This window comes from Morone saxatilis, unplaced genomic scaffold (assembly GCF_004916995.1).
Source record: "Morone saxatilis isolate NCDOM2014 unplaced genomic scaffold, NCSU_SB_2.0 Contig10, whole genome shotgun sequence".
NCBI classification, from domain to species: Eukaryota; Metazoa; Chordata; class Actinopteri; family Moronidae; genus Morone; species Morone saxatilis.
Window position 1 is genome coordinate 17908736 of NW_023339652.1, and position 18447 is coordinate 17927182.

General features: G+C 41.6%; 1 protein-coding gene across 1 annotated transcript in view; it reads left to right on the top strand.

Annotated features, from left to right (window-relative positions):
* The window catches only part of dennd5b (DENN/MADD domain containing 5B), a 54521-nt gene that overhangs the window by 29903 nt on the left and 6171 nt on the right, over positions 1-18447 (top strand). The window contains exons 6-20 of the mRNA XM_035681227.1: positions 930-1520; positions 2944-3175; positions 6525-6675; positions 7065-7155; positions 9146-9277; positions 9451-9603; positions 9975-10053; positions 10144-10225; positions 11317-11445; positions 11579-11700; positions 12973-13118; positions 14195-14236; positions 14868-14986; positions 16001-16188; positions 17665-17747. Of these exons, the coding sequence (XP_035537120.1) occupies positions 930-1520; positions 2944-3175; positions 6525-6675; positions 7065-7155; positions 9146-9277; positions 9451-9603; positions 9975-10053; positions 10144-10225; positions 11317-11445; positions 11579-11700; positions 12973-13118; positions 14195-14236; positions 14868-14986; positions 16001-16188; positions 17665-17747 (2340 nt within the window). The remainder of the gene's footprint in view (positions 1-929; positions 1521-2943; positions 3176-6524; positions 6676-7064; positions 7156-9145; positions 9278-9450; positions 9604-9974; positions 10054-10143; positions 10226-11316; positions 11446-11578; positions 11701-12972; positions 13119-14194; positions 14237-14867; positions 14987-16000; positions 16189-17664; positions 17748-18447) is intronic.

Genomic DNA, 18447 nt, shown 5'->3' on the forward strand with positions numbered 1-18447 from the left:
AAATAGTAGTCTTATTTACGGAATAGTAAAGGTTTAGCAGCCACAAATATTTGCATGCTGGACTTGCTCACTCAGGTGCGACTGAAATATCAGGTACAGATAACCTGATAACAGATAACACTGTAAGATTGTTACCCAAATTATCCATTTGTCAGATTTACATCCTTTAATTTTCTGCGTAATTTCACCCTCTTTCTCTGGACAATTTCGAACCACCTCCTCCTAAATTGCATAACAAGGTGGAAACATTCACATTTTCTTTTGCTGAATTACTGTAAATTTGGTTAAAATTTGCAATACATTCAGATGGAAACACAGCTACTGTAAACATCGATCACAGTTTACAGACCTACCTGCTTTTATTTGACCTACTGTATTTACTGAGGTTGTGCTCACACAGCATTCTTGTGTTCGGCAGCCCATATTTGAATGTTGGAGATTCTAACCGCACGTGAACACACCACACACTGGGGTCTGACCTCCAGATTTCAATCCTCTATCATCCTGTTGAATATTGAATTTATTCCCAGCTCTGTGGTTTGGAGTGGTTTAGACCTCTGGTGTTATCAGAGGTTTTGCTTTAATCCCATATGAGGGAGTGATGCTCCATTATGTAAGATTTAGGTTGATCTCCCACAATGTGCTATTATCAATCACACACTGACCTACATTCTCCACACTCTTCATCCCCCGGCCCCCATCATACCTCCTAAAACCAATCTGTCCTCAATATGCCTCCTGATAGTACCTGTCCCAGCTTTCTGGGCTTAAACTACATCTGTTTCTGCTACCAATAGCAACCAAAGGCCACTGTCATTTATGTCTATTTTGTATTTATGGTACCAGAAATTGACGTAGTAATATCAGTTATAGGGATCGTTGACTGTTCCTAAGCAATATTGTAACATTAGTGTCTTTCCCTGTCCCAGGCCAACCTGTGTTTTGTGGACATTGACAACCATTACATCGAGCTTCCAGAGGACTTCCCCCACTTCCCTAACAAGACCGAGTTCATTCAGGAGCTCAGCGAGGTGCTGCTTAGTTTTGGCATACCCACCAACACAGGAGCTCCACCACGGACCCGCTCCAGTCCCGGCAGCACTCCCGGCAGCGCCCCTTCAACCCCTGGCAGGGAGCGCAAGACTGTCGCTCTCCGGCAGCTGGAAGACGATGGGCGTAACGGCAACCTGGCTGGGGAGGAGCTGGCTGTGCTGGAGCTGCTGCAGGGAAACGCCACGCTTGAGAGACTGCAGGCGCTCACCAAACGCACTGGGGTGACGGTGGCCCGCGTGGACGCCCTGAGAGCCGGAGTCAAAGCTCAGAGCATTGAGGGGCAAGGGGGCAGGACTGCGGCTGAAGAGGAGGAACTGAAGAACGCCAAGCTGAACGTCCAGCTGAGGGAGGTGTTCGCCAGCCGCTTCACCACCATGTTTGCAGACTACGAAGCCTTTGTCATCCAGAGCGCCCCAGACCTGGAGTCCTGGCTCACTAACAGGGAGCAGATGCACAACTTCGACAAGGTGACTAAATCAAGCACAGACATAAAGTTTGAGACTATCTTTGTTTCTGTGTGTCTTTCTCGGTTCTCTCAACAGAGAGGTTTCTTGCTAAGACACGCTGTACAATGCTGTACAGAGTGGAAAGAGATTATTCTGAGGGTAAAATTGGATTGTATGTGTATAAGACTGGGAAACAAATTCAGTTCGACATGTTCTGTGCCTGTATGATGAATTATGACCTGCATTCAGAGCAGTGTAGGGATTGTAAATGATAGTGTTTGCATACAGCATGCAGTACATTTCCCTTGTGAATTGTGGAAATGCCATCTATTGCACAGTATTGAAAATAGGTCTGCTGTTGTGAATAGATGGAAATTTGTTCTCTATATTCTCAAACCGTTATTTCAGTTTAAGTAAAAACCTTGATTTTATTTGGAACAGGCTGTTATTTCTAAGTTGACCTTTTGCGGCAGAATATTTTATAAATGTTAGTAATGTTTGATATTTTAAAACATGCTGTAAGAACAGGGACAGGGTTACTTGTCAGAGATCTGCACTGACTGATGATTGCAAGATCTGCCTTGCAATCATCTGTAGTGTGTTTTAATACAAAGTCACAGTTTAGTCATTTACATTTTTTTCTTATGTCGACGCACAACTGAAGAAGCTCCCCCATTAACTAAGCAAACAATTATGTCTACGCTGTCTGTCAAATCCCTATTTAATGATTCCAAAGTCATCTGTTAGAGTAAACATAGACAACTATGCTGCTGTGTGATCAACTATATTGGCATTTAAAACGAGTGATCACAAGAAATTCTAGGCAACAGAGAGTCCACTTCTTAACTTCACTTTTACAAAGTTCTATTTTCCCCTTCCACACAAAAACACAAGGCTGGTGTTTTTACATTTATCCACTGGCTTTATTGTGGACATAAACTAAATGGTGTACTATTAATACACGCCCTAACCCCTAAATGACATTTACAGTGAAGCAGCAGAGATCATAAGATGTAGCTTTATTAATTAATATATTTTTAAAGCTTTTTTAATTTTTGAAAAAGAAAGTGATTTTCATTTTAAATCCCAAAGAAACAAACCCTTCCATAGTCAAAAATGACAGATATAAACACAAAAATAGACTTGATTCTCATTCTTCTTTAAAAAAAAAACTAAACCCCTTAAAACTCAAAAGGAACCCTTGTTTTGTTCTCTGTAAGAACTTTATCTTCTTCTTTTTCATTTGTGGCAACATGCACACAGTTCAGTGTCAGGAACAGTATGAAACTTATTAGTGAGGAGGAGTGGCTGAAAAAAAGATGAGCCCCTGTATTGGAAATTCATATATAAAAATGTTTTGGCATTAAAAGAACACAAACGTGATCAGTGATGCTAATATTAGGAAACTGACAGCATATATTTCTGTATCTCCGTGCTCGTCCAGGCCTCGTTCCTGTCTGACCAGCCGGAGCCCTACCTGCCCTTCCTCTCCCACTTCATCGAGACACAGATGTTCGCCACCTTCATCGACAACAAGATCATGTCCCAGTGGGAGGAGAAGGAGCCACTGCTCCGAGTCTTTGACGCTCGCATCGACAAGGCCCGCCTCTACAACGTCCGTGCTCCCAGCCTCCGATCTTCCAGCTACCAGAGGTGCTCCATCCTCAAGGAGTCTGGTAAGCTCAGCATGGAGAGGCGTGAGTGCTCAGATGTGTTAGAGAGTGGTTTACTTCACACAAAACATGATTAAAATTGGACAAAGATGGTTGGAGAGGCTTAACTGCATCAGAAAGTTTTAATTGGCAACAGGAAAGCAGCTCATTGATCATCATGCTGGCACATGTCTGCCTGTCCTTCCAAGCATACCAATCGTCCATTAGCCGAGGTCAAACAGGATTTGCGATTTAAAAACACACAAACACTCTGCATCCATCTCTCTCCCTTCTTCTCCATTTCTCCTTCCACTTTTGTCTCTCATTTATCGTCTGGAAGCAGCTCAGCTCTCCCCAGTGACCAGAAAACCCCACTTCTCATTTCTCTACATCCCAACACAGCAAACATTCCATCACTCCCTCTCTCTCTCACACACATTAGCACAAGCACACTCTCTCTGACATGTCTTACTGCAAGAATGTTTAGTCAGTTCTTTTTTCTTCTTATTTTCTCAATTAGTGCTGCTTGGCTTTCCCTTCGTTAAGCCTTTAATTGGTGCTGAATGTGCAGCATGAGGCAGGAGGTCAGACTCAGGACTGACTCAGACTGTTGGAGGCCAACAGGGAATCTATGAGGCTGCATGTGTCTGTTTGTGGTTTACTGATGTTCATCAAACTGTAAAAGAGCCGGTTGAAAAAAACGGTTAATTTGTTACTAAATGATTATTATTTTTTTAGTATTTTACACACACTGACTGCCAGTTCTAGCTGTTAATTAGACGGCTGAAAATCTGTTGGTGGGCATATTCTTTTCTCTTTGGACAAAGATAGGCTAGTTGTTTTTTCCTTTTTCAAATCTTTATGCTAGCTACGCTAACCTTCTCCTTAGTCAAGCTCTGTGCTTAAACCTGCATTAACTGATTTTATGGCCACACCAACATATTACCCCCTTGTTTGGAGTTTGGCAAGTAGGGAATAGTGGGTTTATTAACTAGCTCCAGCTATCCTCAGGTAAATTGGTGTCAGATTGGTAGCGACTGCGAGGTTAGCTAGCTAACACGATGGCTGAGGAAGGAGAGAAGATTGACGACAATGGGGACTGTTTGTTCAATAAAAAAATGTTAGAAAGGATTTTTAATTTATTCATAATTTTTAACATTTGATTTATTTATTCAGTGGGCATAGGCTATTCAAAGTCTGGGGCTATGTTAGCAATGTAGCTATAAAAGCAGAGAGATATAGGAACTATATAGTTAATATGCGCACTCGAATATTTGTTTATTTATTGCGAGTCATCATGCGATTCCACATCGCAGATTTTCCTCATGTGAGAGCAGTAAGATAGTAAACTTGTGTCTGTAAAACCAAAGCAATGACCTAAAGGAGGGTAAAATTGTACTGTACTGTTGAACTGCAAAGTTGGTGTAGATTCCCCATGGGATTCATCTCTATGAGCCTCACAACTAATAGCTGTCTATCTGAAATATTTCAGTGTTGACTGAAACAAAAAATTGCCTTAATGACTGCAAAATTGCAGAATATGATGTTATGGAATGTTATGAATGCATTCTGAAATAGCTTTAAAAACTGTTTTGGACTGATATATCAGAGATATAACAATTATTCACAACAACAGAGATATCAGCTATATATGACAGAACACACTGATTGTATCAACTTTCAGTTTGGCTCAATATTCTCAGTTTTACAGTGTTTCATAGCTCAGATCATTATCTCTGTCTATGAGAATGATCAGGGTTATCATTTCACTCAGTTGTTTCCTGTATTACCTCCTTTGTATTGTTATGTACAGTATGCTTGTCATCTGTTCCTGACCCACACTGTTTCATCTTAATGGGCCAAGCGATGTAAAGCATTAATTGCAGAGGGTGAGCTCATTCGGGGGTGATGGTGCATGCAGGTAGCCAATTACCCAGACAATAGGCAGTCTTTCCCTCCGCCTGCTTTCCCCTGTGGCGAATCGCTTCGGTACCTCCGCTCGTTGCTCACTGCTTGCTCACACTGACTGCAGCTCCTGCCTGAGGAGTTCAGTCAGACACAAAAACAATTTCAGTGTTCTGGCAGGGCAACATAACCCAGACAGTTTAACCAACAGTTGCACTGACAGACGGCCGATAAGAATGCAGCCTTGTTTGCTGTTGCTGCTGTGTTAGGAGAAGATAAAGCAAGTGAAGGACAGAGGGAAAAGTCAGTCTGTGTTTCTGTGGATCCCTGCGGTAAGAGAGGGAGTAATGAATGAGTCAGAGGAAGGGCGAGAGACAGATGAGAGGACACCATACTCCATCTGTGATTTATAATGTAAACAACCTTTTTTGAAGTCCAGCCAGGTTTTTTCTTCTTGGCAAATGCACAGCTGTTAGAGCATATTATGCTTGCTTCACCATGCTGGGAGGGGTGTGTGTGTGTGTGAGTGTTATTTATCATTGTTTGTTAGGTCTTGTTTTGCATTTGTTTACATGGCTGTCTATTTGGCTACATTTACACACTGCAGCTGAAATTTCACCAAATCACGTTTGTTGTCCTTCACAGGTCACCTGTGTGTGAGCACAAGTGTATTTTTTATCTAATCATTGGCCATGGCTACACGTCTTTGTCACTGCATCCTCATTCACCTGATTACACCAGCTTACATCTTAGTCAAATCAAAGGATAATTCCAATTTAATGCAACTTCAGTCTTGTGTTTGTAATTTTGGATGTCATTCCTTGTACTTGGCCAGTTGCTAAGGTCTGTGAACATGACGATGTCACTAAAAACAGATGTGGAGGGGCAGAAACATGTGCCATCAGAAAGGTTGTAAGCAAACCATCAGGTTAACCCAACTTATTTGGAAAAAATAAATGTAGGCAATGGATGTATAACAGACCGTTAATATAATTAAATGAGAATAGCTAGCCAGCTTACTACTGATTTAGATCAGTATGCTAGTTATCTAGCGTTATGCTAACATTAGCTAGCTAACTTGATGTATCAGTATATACAGTATATGTCGCTTTTATATTTTAACCATCTTGTTGTCTTGTCAAAATAGACAGGCCTAGCCCATAGCATATCTAAGTACATTAAAGGAGAAAGTTGACAACTGTTATTGGAGCACAGAGCCTGAAGGGGTGGGACTAGGGTCAATTTGACCATATAAAATGTTGAGTGATGTTGCTATGTTCTCAGATCTCAGCAAGTACTTTGGTGAGTACACTGCTATCATAACAGATATAAACAATGGATAAAACTATTTTTCAGTGCATTGATTTTCTATGATTACATGGACTACATCACAACTGAATAAAAATGTTTATTTGTTTAACACTTCCTGCCCGAGTGTTGTCTGATGGGATTCTGTCTCCTCTTACAGCTCAGGCCATCGAGCAGCGGCTGATGAAGATCGACCACACCGCCATCCACCCGCACCTGCTGGACATGAAGATCGGTCAGGGCAAATACAAGCAAGGATTCTTCCCCAAACTGCAGGCCGACGTGCTCAACACGGGGCCGACCAACAACAAGTGAGTCAACCTCCACCTCATGACCACCAGCTGATTCCGCTATTACCACCAGCATTTTATAGGCTCGCTGATTTTAACATGCATGTTTTCATGTGTCATGCTTACGAAAGTCTTTATGCTAAGTTAGGCTAACCATGTCCTGATTCAAGCTCCTCAATACACAGACATAAGATTGGTAACAATCTTCTTGTCTCATTCTCAGAAAGAAAGCAAATTTGACTATTTTCCTAAATCACTTTCCTACTAAGTGATGAACTATTCCTTTAAGGTGCATCAAACAGAAGTGTCATGGGGGTATTAATGGTTTGACAACCTCCTCTTATATTTGACTCAGGAAGACATTAAAATCTTTTTAAAAATGGTCTACTTACTCGTTGTTTTAACTGCAGGTGGTCTCATAGGACAGCAACAGCTCAGCGAAGGAAAGACCGCCACAGACAGCAAACAGAGCATCTGACCCTCGACAACGACCTGAAAGAGGTAAAAAAAAAAAAAAAACTCACACCCAACTGTAACATGCCCTCTGAACGCCCTCCAACGCTATGTTGTGTACAAGCATGTCTTTATTTTCTCTGTATGTCTCATGGAGTTTGTTTTTTGTTGTGAAACTGAATTCCTGCTTGTTTCTGTTTGAGCTTTCTTTTTCTTTAAGACTTCATTTGCATGCTGCCTTCTGTTTTCTTCCCATTCTTCTCTTTTGTTCCTGTCCTCTCCTGTCTGCTTGCTCGTGTGTCCTGTGCTGGGTTGGTCGGGGGGGTCGGGTCGTTCCTCCTCTTCCTCCTCCTCAGCAGGTGGAGGGCTGCCCGGTCCTGCAGAACTGCATGGCGTTTTGGGAGTGGGACAATGCGTCCCTTCCGCCTATCAAACCGCCTAAAAAATCTGCCTCTGCATCCTGTCTGGTATGTGGAGTAGCTGCCTGTGTTGTGGACTCCCTGTCACAGACCCCTCCACCCCCCATTTTACACTCTTACCCAGGGTTCCCACTGGTTCTTTGGGTTAAACTGCTGTGAATTACAAAAAATGGATCAAAATGATGATAATGATGAAAATAACTACATCGTGATGCAGAATTGTAAAAAGTCGGAATTAATGCTTTGTAAAGTCTGTAAATGTTTGTTTTCTTAGTTTGGATTTAAGTATGCTAACTTGATTCATAGTTAATTAAAAACCATAGCTGGAATCAAGTAACAGACACATATTTTCAGAACTTACCAAGTAGTCCAACTTTCTTACTTACTTTTCTTCAAGCGATCTCCTTTATTTATATATATAGTTTAAAACTCAAATACAGCAGAGTTGTATATAATTGCATAGTGTGACCCTTTGTATCTCAAAGTTGAATTCTTCCCAAAAGCACTATGCTCATTTACTTCCACAGACTTACCTACTGAAGACAGCAATTCCATTGAAATAAATTCATTTCAGGCTAAAATGTTATTGTTATAAACACTGGTGTGACCAGGCCCTGAGCTGAAAACCAAACATTAAACAACAGCAAAGCAGAAAGTTTTTATTTCAGGCAAACTTTGAGCTATGGAAGCTGAGGAGCTTCAGGCTACATCCACTACTGCTACATTTCAGTTTTATATCTGCGTTTTAAAACCAAAACAATGTCCACAAAATACTTCCGAATAATGCTGTTTTTATTGAAACAGTGTCCACCGTCCATACAGGCTCAAATACAACACATACCCTAAGTTCACATGCAGAATGGCTGAACAAACAAACAGCAGGCTAACCAAAGCCATCATATACTGGCAAACTTTGATGATGCATCAAAACAAATCCATTTTTATAGACCACGACATCTATGAAACAGTACTTGCTTTCACAGCTTCTCACTTTAAAAAAACACACATTTTTGGGTGAGGCTTGTTCCTAAATGAGATGGTCTTTATTAAAGGTGCTGTTAGTGAAATCAGCATTGTAGTTAATTTCATGTCCATCCTGTCCGTTAGCACTCCCCTCCCTCTTCCCCACTGTCACCACACCGAAATTCTGCTGCCTGCCTCTTTGTGGAGTTCTCTCTCCTGATTAGATAAAATGGGAATGGGATTTTCTCTGTTTACTGTGGAAAGGAGGGACTGGAAGATCCTTGTTACTGACTGACCTCTCTATATCAGTGATGGCTGTCAGAATGTAGAGCTATTTAACACTTATTTTAACAAAAACAATATTGCTTACAGCTACTTTAATGAAAAATGGTATTGTCCCTTAAAAAAAGTTTTGTTTTTTTAAATGTGTCCTTCTTTGTCAGTTTGATCATGCAGCATCATTTGTCTAACGTATAATGACAGCAAGTGAGACATCAGATAATGCTAATGGAAGTGAGCGTGTTTGACACATGGTGTGTGTGCTGTGTTAAAAAATCGACAACAGATGAAGCATATCTCCTGATTACTGTGTTGTTGAGGCCTGATCAGAGTGCGTGCTCTCCAGAGCTCACTAACTGCTTCTGTCTGGTCTTCAGAAGTACATGCAGGAGGCCCGTAGCCTGGGGAAGAACCTTCGACAGCCCAAACTGTCTGATCTGTCTCCCGCCGTCATCGCCCAGACCAACTGGAAGTTTGTGGAGGGGCTGCTGAAGGAGTGTCGCATGAAGGTGAAACATACAGCCGATTGTGGCCCTGCACTTAGAAAGGATTCATTAGTCTCACCAACCCAATACCTAAAAGCAGTACATGAACAGACTTTCCCTTCAAACCATATATATAGTTATCAGAACATTGCCATTGATTGTTCTAACTGTGTGTGTGTGTGTGTGTGTGTGTTTAGACCAAGCGTATGCTGGTGGAGAAGATGGGCCGGGAGGCAGTGGAACTGGGCCACGGTGAGGCCAACATCACTGGACTGGAGGAGAACACTCTGATCGCCAGCCTGTGTGACCTGCTGGAGAGGATCTGGAGCCACGGGCTGCAGGTCAAACAAGTCAGTGTGCCACACACACACACACACACACACACACACATACACACAGGGGCTCAAAAGTGAAGCTTCATATTGTCAGAAACCGGCGCACATTTATTACAAATCAGATTCCTTATAAAGCAGATCTGATGGCGCGCGCACACACACACACACGACAGCAGCGCACAACCAACACACAGCATGAGTCAGTATAAACACACGGTGGTTAATCAGGTATTTATAACCATATTGGATATTAAGGCTAAGAGGTTATTGCCTGATAAATCCTCTTTGTGTGTGTGTATAATCTCCTCCCTCATCAGTGAATGCATTAGCTGTCTTTGTGTGTGTGTGTTGTGATTTTGGTTCTCTGACACACACTTCTCTCTCAGGGGAAGTCGGCCCTGTGGTCCCATCTGCTGCACTACCAGGCCCGAGAGGAGAAGCTGGAGCAGCTGGCAGAGTCACCAGGTAACACACACACACTCACACACACACACACACACATAGTCTGACAAATTGTGTAACACAGCCATCACATCCTGTATTTCTCCTCAACAGTGTCACATGTTCCTGAGAGGAGGAAGTCCGATTGTTCCATAGCGATGCCGTCTCTTCGCGTGTCTCTCATACAGGATATGAGGTACGTGCTGCTGTCCTCTACTGATGGCAAGGTGTCTCATCAGGATGGCGGTGGAAAATCAAAACTTCCTCAGATCTCACTCTGCTGGTTAGAGAACTGAATTTGAGACTCAAAGCAAGATTTGGTATTTGTTGCAATGGGGCACCCCCAGTTGCAATACCACTGTGGTAAATATTAGCAGCTGTACACATGCATTTGTTATCATAAGATTACTTATGATCAAAAACTAGTGAGACGACAACGTGCCTAACACAGCAAACACAAGACATAGCAAGCCAGCTAATATTACTGACTAGTCCAACAACAAGAAGGCCAGCTCGCCATCTGTATACTGCTTTGTATTTCACCAAGCTCTCACCAACCATTAAAAGCCTATCCCACATTTACTCTTGCCTAGGCGGTTCTCTCTCCTTCTAGCTTCGTGGCTTCCTCCTTTGTCCTATTAGGTCCCTGCCATTAGCTATGACCATAGAAGCTGCTGAGCCTGCCCAGCTACATTGACAACTCGCACCAACGCAGCTCTCCGTCAGCATTCCTCCCCTATCCCAAGCCTGAAAACTTCTTCTCCCGCAACCAACCAGTCCCAGCTAAGCTAACAAGCATTAGATAACAGCAGCTACATCTGGCAGCAGTTACTTCACTGTCCATCAGGGAACTCTGTAAATTACCAAGAACTGAGGCAAAGCAGCTGGAGGACATCGGAGGGAAAAACAGAAAACATTTTCTCCATGAAATATGATGCAGTTTCAGCAAAATCTGTGAATTAGCAGGTGTTCGCGTGACTAGTGCCATAAAGTGGTTGGCACTTGTTGTGACCCGAAGTTACATAGTGCAAGAACAGATGTAAAAGCTGTTAAGGACCTGGACCAGAAATCGTCTTCTGTGCAGCAGAGACCTAGAAAAGAGGCCAGACTGCACTAACTGAAGTAAAAGCAGATAAGGAATGCTAATGGCAGTGGGGATAGTTCCAGTAGTTCATCACTCAACTCACTGAACATCAGAGTGAGGAGGGTGGATCATTATGCCAGCGTGCCTGTTCGTATGAGCTCTCATTCATCTATCCTCTGTCTCTCCATCATGTGTCTCCTCAGGCATATCCAGAGTATGTCAGAGATAAAGACGGATGTGGGACGAGCGAGAGCCTGGATCCGCCTGTCTCTGGAGAAGAAGCTTCTCTCTCAGCACCTCAAACAGCTGCTGTCCCGACAAGCCTTAACTAAGTGAGCACACAACCAAACTCACACACACACATATCACACACACTTTGTGCTTTTGATTGGTGAGATTGATCTCCATGTTCTTGCCTGAGATTGCATGAGCTGACCTGGCTGTGTTGTCGCGGTGTATCTACAGGAAGCTGTACAAGCGTTACGCCTTCCTGCGCTGTGAGGAGGAGAAGGAGCAGTTCCTCTTCCACCTGCTCTCTCTCAACGCAGTCGACTACTTCTGCTTCACCAGCGTCTTCACCACCATCAGTGAGTCCTCCTTCAGCTGCACCTCACCTCTGACCTCTGTTTGGCCACAGCAGAGCTTCACTGTTCAATCCAAACCTCACATCAAACATGTATCACAGCACAGGTCACAAACTGAGCAGCTCTGCATGTATTTAAGTGACTGAAATCATCAAACTTAGAGAGTAGAGACACACATTTCTACTAAGATCATTTTCAGGCCTCTCAAACTATTCAATTCAAACAATCCGAGAATGCTTATATTTCATAGACAATCTTAACCGACAAATGGTCAGACACGCAGATTTAATCCAGAGGAACAAATGAAGGACTACTTTTGGATGCATCCATGTTTTATTACTTGCAAAATGTGAAAAAATTAAAAGCTTAGTGATCAGGACCACTCATAAACATTTTATGATGGTTTGTGACGAGTTGTTGCTCATAAAATAGCAGATAAAACACAACTGATATTGAGAAAGTACATATAAAATATTCCAACACAACAACACATCACTTTTCAGTTTGTTCTTGCATAAAAAAAGAGTCTCAGGGTTTAGGGAGGGACTCTAATGCCATATAAGACTCCACCTGACAGCTGGCAAATGTTTATGATGATGATGATGATGACTAATCATAAGTCACGCTTATATTTAACCGTACAAACGTGCAATGTGATGTGTGAGTGGATTCAGCAGTAAACAGCAATGGTGCACTGCTTCAGGCCTGTCACTATACTGCTTAATGATCCAGCCATGCATACATACATGCATCCCCCCATCTATACAGTTTCTGCTGGTCAGGGTCGGGGAGGAAACAGAGCAGCCAATACAAGCTTTTCCCCAGAAACTTTCCCACGTCTCAGTGCACTCTCAGGCTATTTGAGCAATGTAATTCCTCCAACATTTTATTATTCGATGACAGTTTTCATCATCATGGTTGCACAAGGCACTATGTATTGCTGTCTGTATATAAGATTATTTTCTTTCCATATCCATTTTTATGAAAACCTAAAGAAAAACAAACAAAATGTTGTGTTCACATAACTACAGCAAGGCTATCGGGTCAGCCTCTCATTCAGATAAATGAACACACACTGTACAACAGACATGTACTGCTGCTGTGCTATCTGATCTGTTATTCTGTTTCCTCTCTGCTGCAGTGTGTTTGCCCTCAATCTGTGATTTCATAATTAAATTGACCCAGTAAGATAACCTACATTGAGTCTAATTAGCATGTTAGTGTTTATTTATCTGTCCTGGTCCTGACGGGTTGTCTTCCCCCTCCCCTCTGCAGTGATCCCGTACCGAGTTGTCATCATCCCTATCAAGAAGCTGAGCAACGCCATGACCACCTCCAACCCCTGGGTGTGTGTGTCAGGAGAGCTGGGAGACTCTGGCATCATGCAGATTCCCAAGAACGTCCTGGAGATGACCTTCGATGTGAGTAATGTCACCTTTGACCTCTCAGCACACGGTCAGTCACTGTGATTTGTTGTGTTTTGGTGCAGTTTGGGTGATGTGGGGTTTTGTGTGTCAGGCATGTTGTTCAGTTACACTTCCTCTGTTTACCTCCTGTCACTGTGGAACCATCACACTCTGCATGCCATCAGCACTTACACTAAAGGAACTACAGGTAGTTTTAGGAAGGAAGGAATTACAGCATTAAAATGTGCATTGTTTGCACATGTCAGCACATATGAACACCTTACTGCATACCTATATACATCTACTTTCATACTCACTTACATAGCAAGCTAAAATATCAATTCTTCCTAGCTTCAGGTTGTGAAGTGCCAGGATACTTTTCTCTGTTTTATATCATTTACATACTGTATGTTTAAACACATCAGCTCGGACCCTGGGGTCTTGTCATGGACCTTTTTCACTCTTTCTTGACGTATTATTGAACAAACTATTGATCAGATGATTCATCAATAATGCAAACAATCTCACCTGAGTTCCATTCAGGAGTGGTTTGTAAAAATACAACTAAATGGATCTTGTAGTGAGATTTTGTCAACCTGTTTTGAAGGGGTGTCACAAAACCGACATTGACGATAACCTTTAAAAAGTGAAATACTGATAACACATATAATAATATTTTTCCAGTGCCTCTTAAATCTTTCCGTTTCCTTCCATTCTCGCTCACACAGTAAGGGGCGCTAATTCATATGGCAAAAGAGAGACAAAACAGACAATAAAAGTACTGATTAGTATTTTAATTTTATTTTATTATTGTTTATTTTTTATAGCCCTATCATCCTGGTCTCCTTTTTAACCAATGCATAATTAAATAGACTGATACAAACATCACTGACCACTGCAGCTCCTCTAGAGACATTTTCCTTACTGAATGGGCCTACAGACCTGCTGTCCTCCTCACACTGCATGCCTGGGCTGGTGATGTGTTTTTTTTGTTCTTTGCATGATGGATGATGTTCTGGTTCTGTGATCGCCAACCCGCCATTTTTATTGTCCATCCATTGTGTCTTAACAAGTGTTTCCATCTCCCTCAGTCTGCTTTCAGGCCTCACACGCACATGTCCGCCTTGTTCAAGGTTAGAGAAAACCCCCTGCTCCCTTTTCCCATCAGCCCCCGTCACTATGAAATGCTTCTATTCCAGTTTGTCCTGTTCCCCGTTTCCCTGTAGGCATGGTTGTCCTGCACTTAGCCTCATTTTAGTCTGGATTGGGTCATAGTTGGTCTGTTGTCCTGCTAGAGAGTGTTTTCAGAATATGACACTTTAATTCAGCCACAGTCCCACAGTGAATGCTGCTTTGTGTTATACTCCATGCATGTGCTGTAATTATTTGCACTGCTTAAACCTGCTAAGAGAGCTGGATTAAAGATAAATGTTTAATGGAGCTAAATGTTATTTTCACAAGTGTGGAAACTCCTGCCCAGTGTATGATGGGAAAGAATTAAGGATTTAATTCAACTAATTCCCATTTCCATGGAGTGTGATAAAAATCTTAATAATTATATTCAACTAAAAATCTATTAACTTTAACTTCATTAAGGACAGTCAAACATAATCAGTGTAAGTAAGCACTAATATGTTCATGTGCAGACTGCAGCAGTAGTAACAGTGCTGTAGATCAGGTGATTGTATACTGACACAGTATATATAGTAGGATGTGATATTGCAGCATGATATTCATTCAAAATACTTTCTCTTCACACTTTAGTGTCAGAACCTGGGGAAGCTGACCACCGTGCAGCTGGGTCATGATAATGCTGGACTCCTGGCTAAATGGCTGGTGGACTGTGTAATGGTGCGCAACGAGATCACAGGACACACCTACAGGTGAGCGGGCAGGGGGTGTACTTTAGCCTGCGCCAGTGGCAAAGTCAATACTATAGGATGGATTTCTGTGAATGTTTTTCCAGAGGTTGAGTCATGCTGATATTGGTAATTTTTTCCTCTAGCACCACTAGTGTGAAATACCTTTTATATCATCTACTACATGTGTTGCCATGAAATTTACTGTAGATATTTCCCAGAGGGAAATATTCTGATAACGTTGTTATGTTAACGGTGATCATTTGACTCTTCCTCTTAGTGAAACCAGCAGGCCAAAGATTTCACCTATCCTGTCAAATATCTCAGCATTACAATATGTCCCAGCACAGAAGTTAGTATATCTATCCATGCTCCCCATAGGATCAATCCTGCTGATAATGGGAAATTTGCGTTTTTTATAAATTATCGGGATAATCAAATTACAGCTGATAAATTATCAGAATATATTAATGCAAAAGGATTGATGGGGTTTAACCTTACTAGAAAAAATAAACAATGAATATTTATAGAGTCACAACTGTTTTTGTTTGCTGTTTTGTTTACAATAATGGTGTCATTTAGATTTGGTTATATCAGAGCTGTGGAATATAAAGTAATCCATCTTTGCTAGACTTTCGTACCATCAGGTATGTAAAAACTACAGGTTATAAACTTCTTTCTTTCTTTTTTAAAGTTATTTTTTTTGGCCTTTTCATGCCTTTATTAGATAGGACAGCCGGGTTCGAACCCGGGCCGCTGCCAGCAACTCCAAAATATATGGGTCGCCAGCTCTACGAGTGCAGCTAACCGGGCGCCCAATATAAAGCTTATCTTTTTTAAACACCTAAAATGTGAAATTGTAACTGGATAATCTTTATCATGTATTGGCCATTGAAAAGGGTAATTATCGGTTATTGTATTGTCAGTATTGGACAATTAAGGGTCAAGTATTGTGGCTTTACACACATACGATGAGGACACAGCAAAAAGAAAAGAACAAATGAGATGACAGCCCCTGGTTGTCTCTGTCTCCTCTAGGTTTCCATGTGGCCGGTGGCTGGGTAAGGGCGTGGACGACGGCAGCCTGGAGAGGGTCCTGATCGGTGAGCTGGTGGTGCCCAGCGGAGAGGAGGATTTTGGGAGATGCTGCCGCACTCCCCCGCTGCAGCGCTCGCCATCCCAGACCAGACGCATCAGCATCACATCTCTGTCAGGACGAGGATACAGTCAGTACCTGCAAGCACTCACATGCATCAGGAGAAATACCGGGATACAACTGTCAACTCACTGTCAGAGCTGTAGCTGGGACTTAAAACATAGGAAAGCAGTTATTGTAGGAGTGGTTATTAAGACATTTCTGTTTTATAAACTCAACTAACCAATTTCTAAGTGTCTCTATTTCCCCCACAATCAGAACCAAATGACATAGTTACTTCTAGGAAACGTCCAGGTAAATAATCAGTAAATTATTCAGCCCTGTAAGACAAAGCGTTGCCTTTTTATTTCCCAACACAAAAGCTGTTTTAAGCTGTGTTTGTCCACTGTGTGCCACCAGAATAATTATGGGCTGTTGCAAAGTACATAAAAAAAGCAATTTTAATGTTAAATTAGCATTTAAATGATGCATTAATAAACCAAGGTAGGGACCAAAGTAAAATCATCATAATAATGAATGAATGAATGAATGCATTCAAAAACTGGCAAAACTTATTTTAAAAAGTTAAAGAAAAATATTTTAAACTTGACTTTTTGATATTCCATTTATCCGACTGATATATCGGTCGATATATTATTGACCAGTCACAGACATATCAGTATTAAATATGTTATCCGGTATGTGCCAATTTCAACTATATAATGCAGGAAAAATGTTTGCTGGAGAAACTTTGCACTGACAGCAATATATTACCACAGAGTGCACTGTGATTTACAATACTGTGGCAAGAAGCAGCTTTCAGCAATGTTTATTAGAATTGACCACCATTATGGCTGACGTTAAAATCCAGCAGTGTAGGCCGACCCTGTTCAGCTACAGACAGCTTTATTCCTAATGAGATTATTTATTGTTGACTGTTGTTGAATCCTGAATGGAACCAGGTTCAAGAACCAGAGATATTTTGGTGGAAAGGGGGTTCTCCTGATCCACGCTTCTCTTCCTAATCGCTACTATTTGGAATTCCAGAGTTTTTGAACCATTCATTTTACCTCTGTTTACTATCTTACCATCACATTTTAGCTCGTAGCTAATCATGGACGTATGTGCACGCTATTTGAATGAATGTGACTACATAACAGGTTTATGTTGAAACGAATATTACAGGAAAAGCAAAACTTGCAATCAGTATAGCATTAGCATTTTTCTCCTAGTAGAGTAGTTGTTTTAAATGTATTTCATTAGATTCCTCCGCATACCACTAGAGGGAGTTGGGATAGTACACATAGTATAGTTTGAGGACCAGTGTGTTAAATTATTTATCAATATTCTTTAATAAGGTGATTTGTTTAAGAAAACAACACACATAGAAAATGTCTATTTTCATTCCAGCTCAAAAATTCACTACATTGGCTGCCATATTGGGAATCTTTGAAATGTTCTCCTCTAAAATCCCATGTCTATTGGGTTCAACTGTTAACAGTTTGATATAGCAATAGGTGACGCTCATAATGTTGGGTTGTTAATGACACTATTTTCTTGATTCCAGAACTGACTTCAGGCCAAATTCAAGAGGCCATCGGGGAGGCTGTGAACAACATCATCAAACATTTCCACAAGCCAGAGAAAGAGGTGAGGGACTGATCTCCACTGTGTCTGAATTCCTCTGTTTAATAATTGACAAACTTATTTGTTATTCGCTTTCCTATGCCTGTATTTTCTCTGAACCCTTCACATCTCTAAACTGTGTGGATTGAATTATCTCTGTCTGTGTCCACAGAATGTTCATTAAGTTTTAGTCAGTAAAGTGGTGTTATACTGTCCACAGCAGAGGAAACAGATGTTGTACAAATGGCTCAGGCCGCTATTATCCAGCACTCTTTAAGAGCCCTCTGTCTGAGGAGTGATGGAGAGAGAATAAAGAGTGGAGAGTGATGAATGCAGCCCCAAAAGAGGCCACGAACCAGACAATTCTGGTTCCATTTAATCCGAGGCTCTTTCTCCTCAAAGGGCTGCATAAAATCCTCTCCTCAAAGCTATGAAAATCTGCTACAATGAAGCCAGGACTCCTGCACGACTATGTCAAAAAAAAACAGTTTGTCTGCACTCTTTGTTAGCCAGCTCAAACTGCAGTGTCATGCTTAGCTGAGTGAGGAGAGACTCTTTAAAAGTCATTAAATGTACTCAGAGTAGTGGGCAGCTGCAGGCAATGAACCTCACATCAGCGTTTTGGAAAAATACACTCACAATGGACGATAAGCGTTTTTTGCTTGTGGGTGAGTTAATAATGATCCACAGAATTATCTCATTAAAGGACAAAGAGAAACATGCA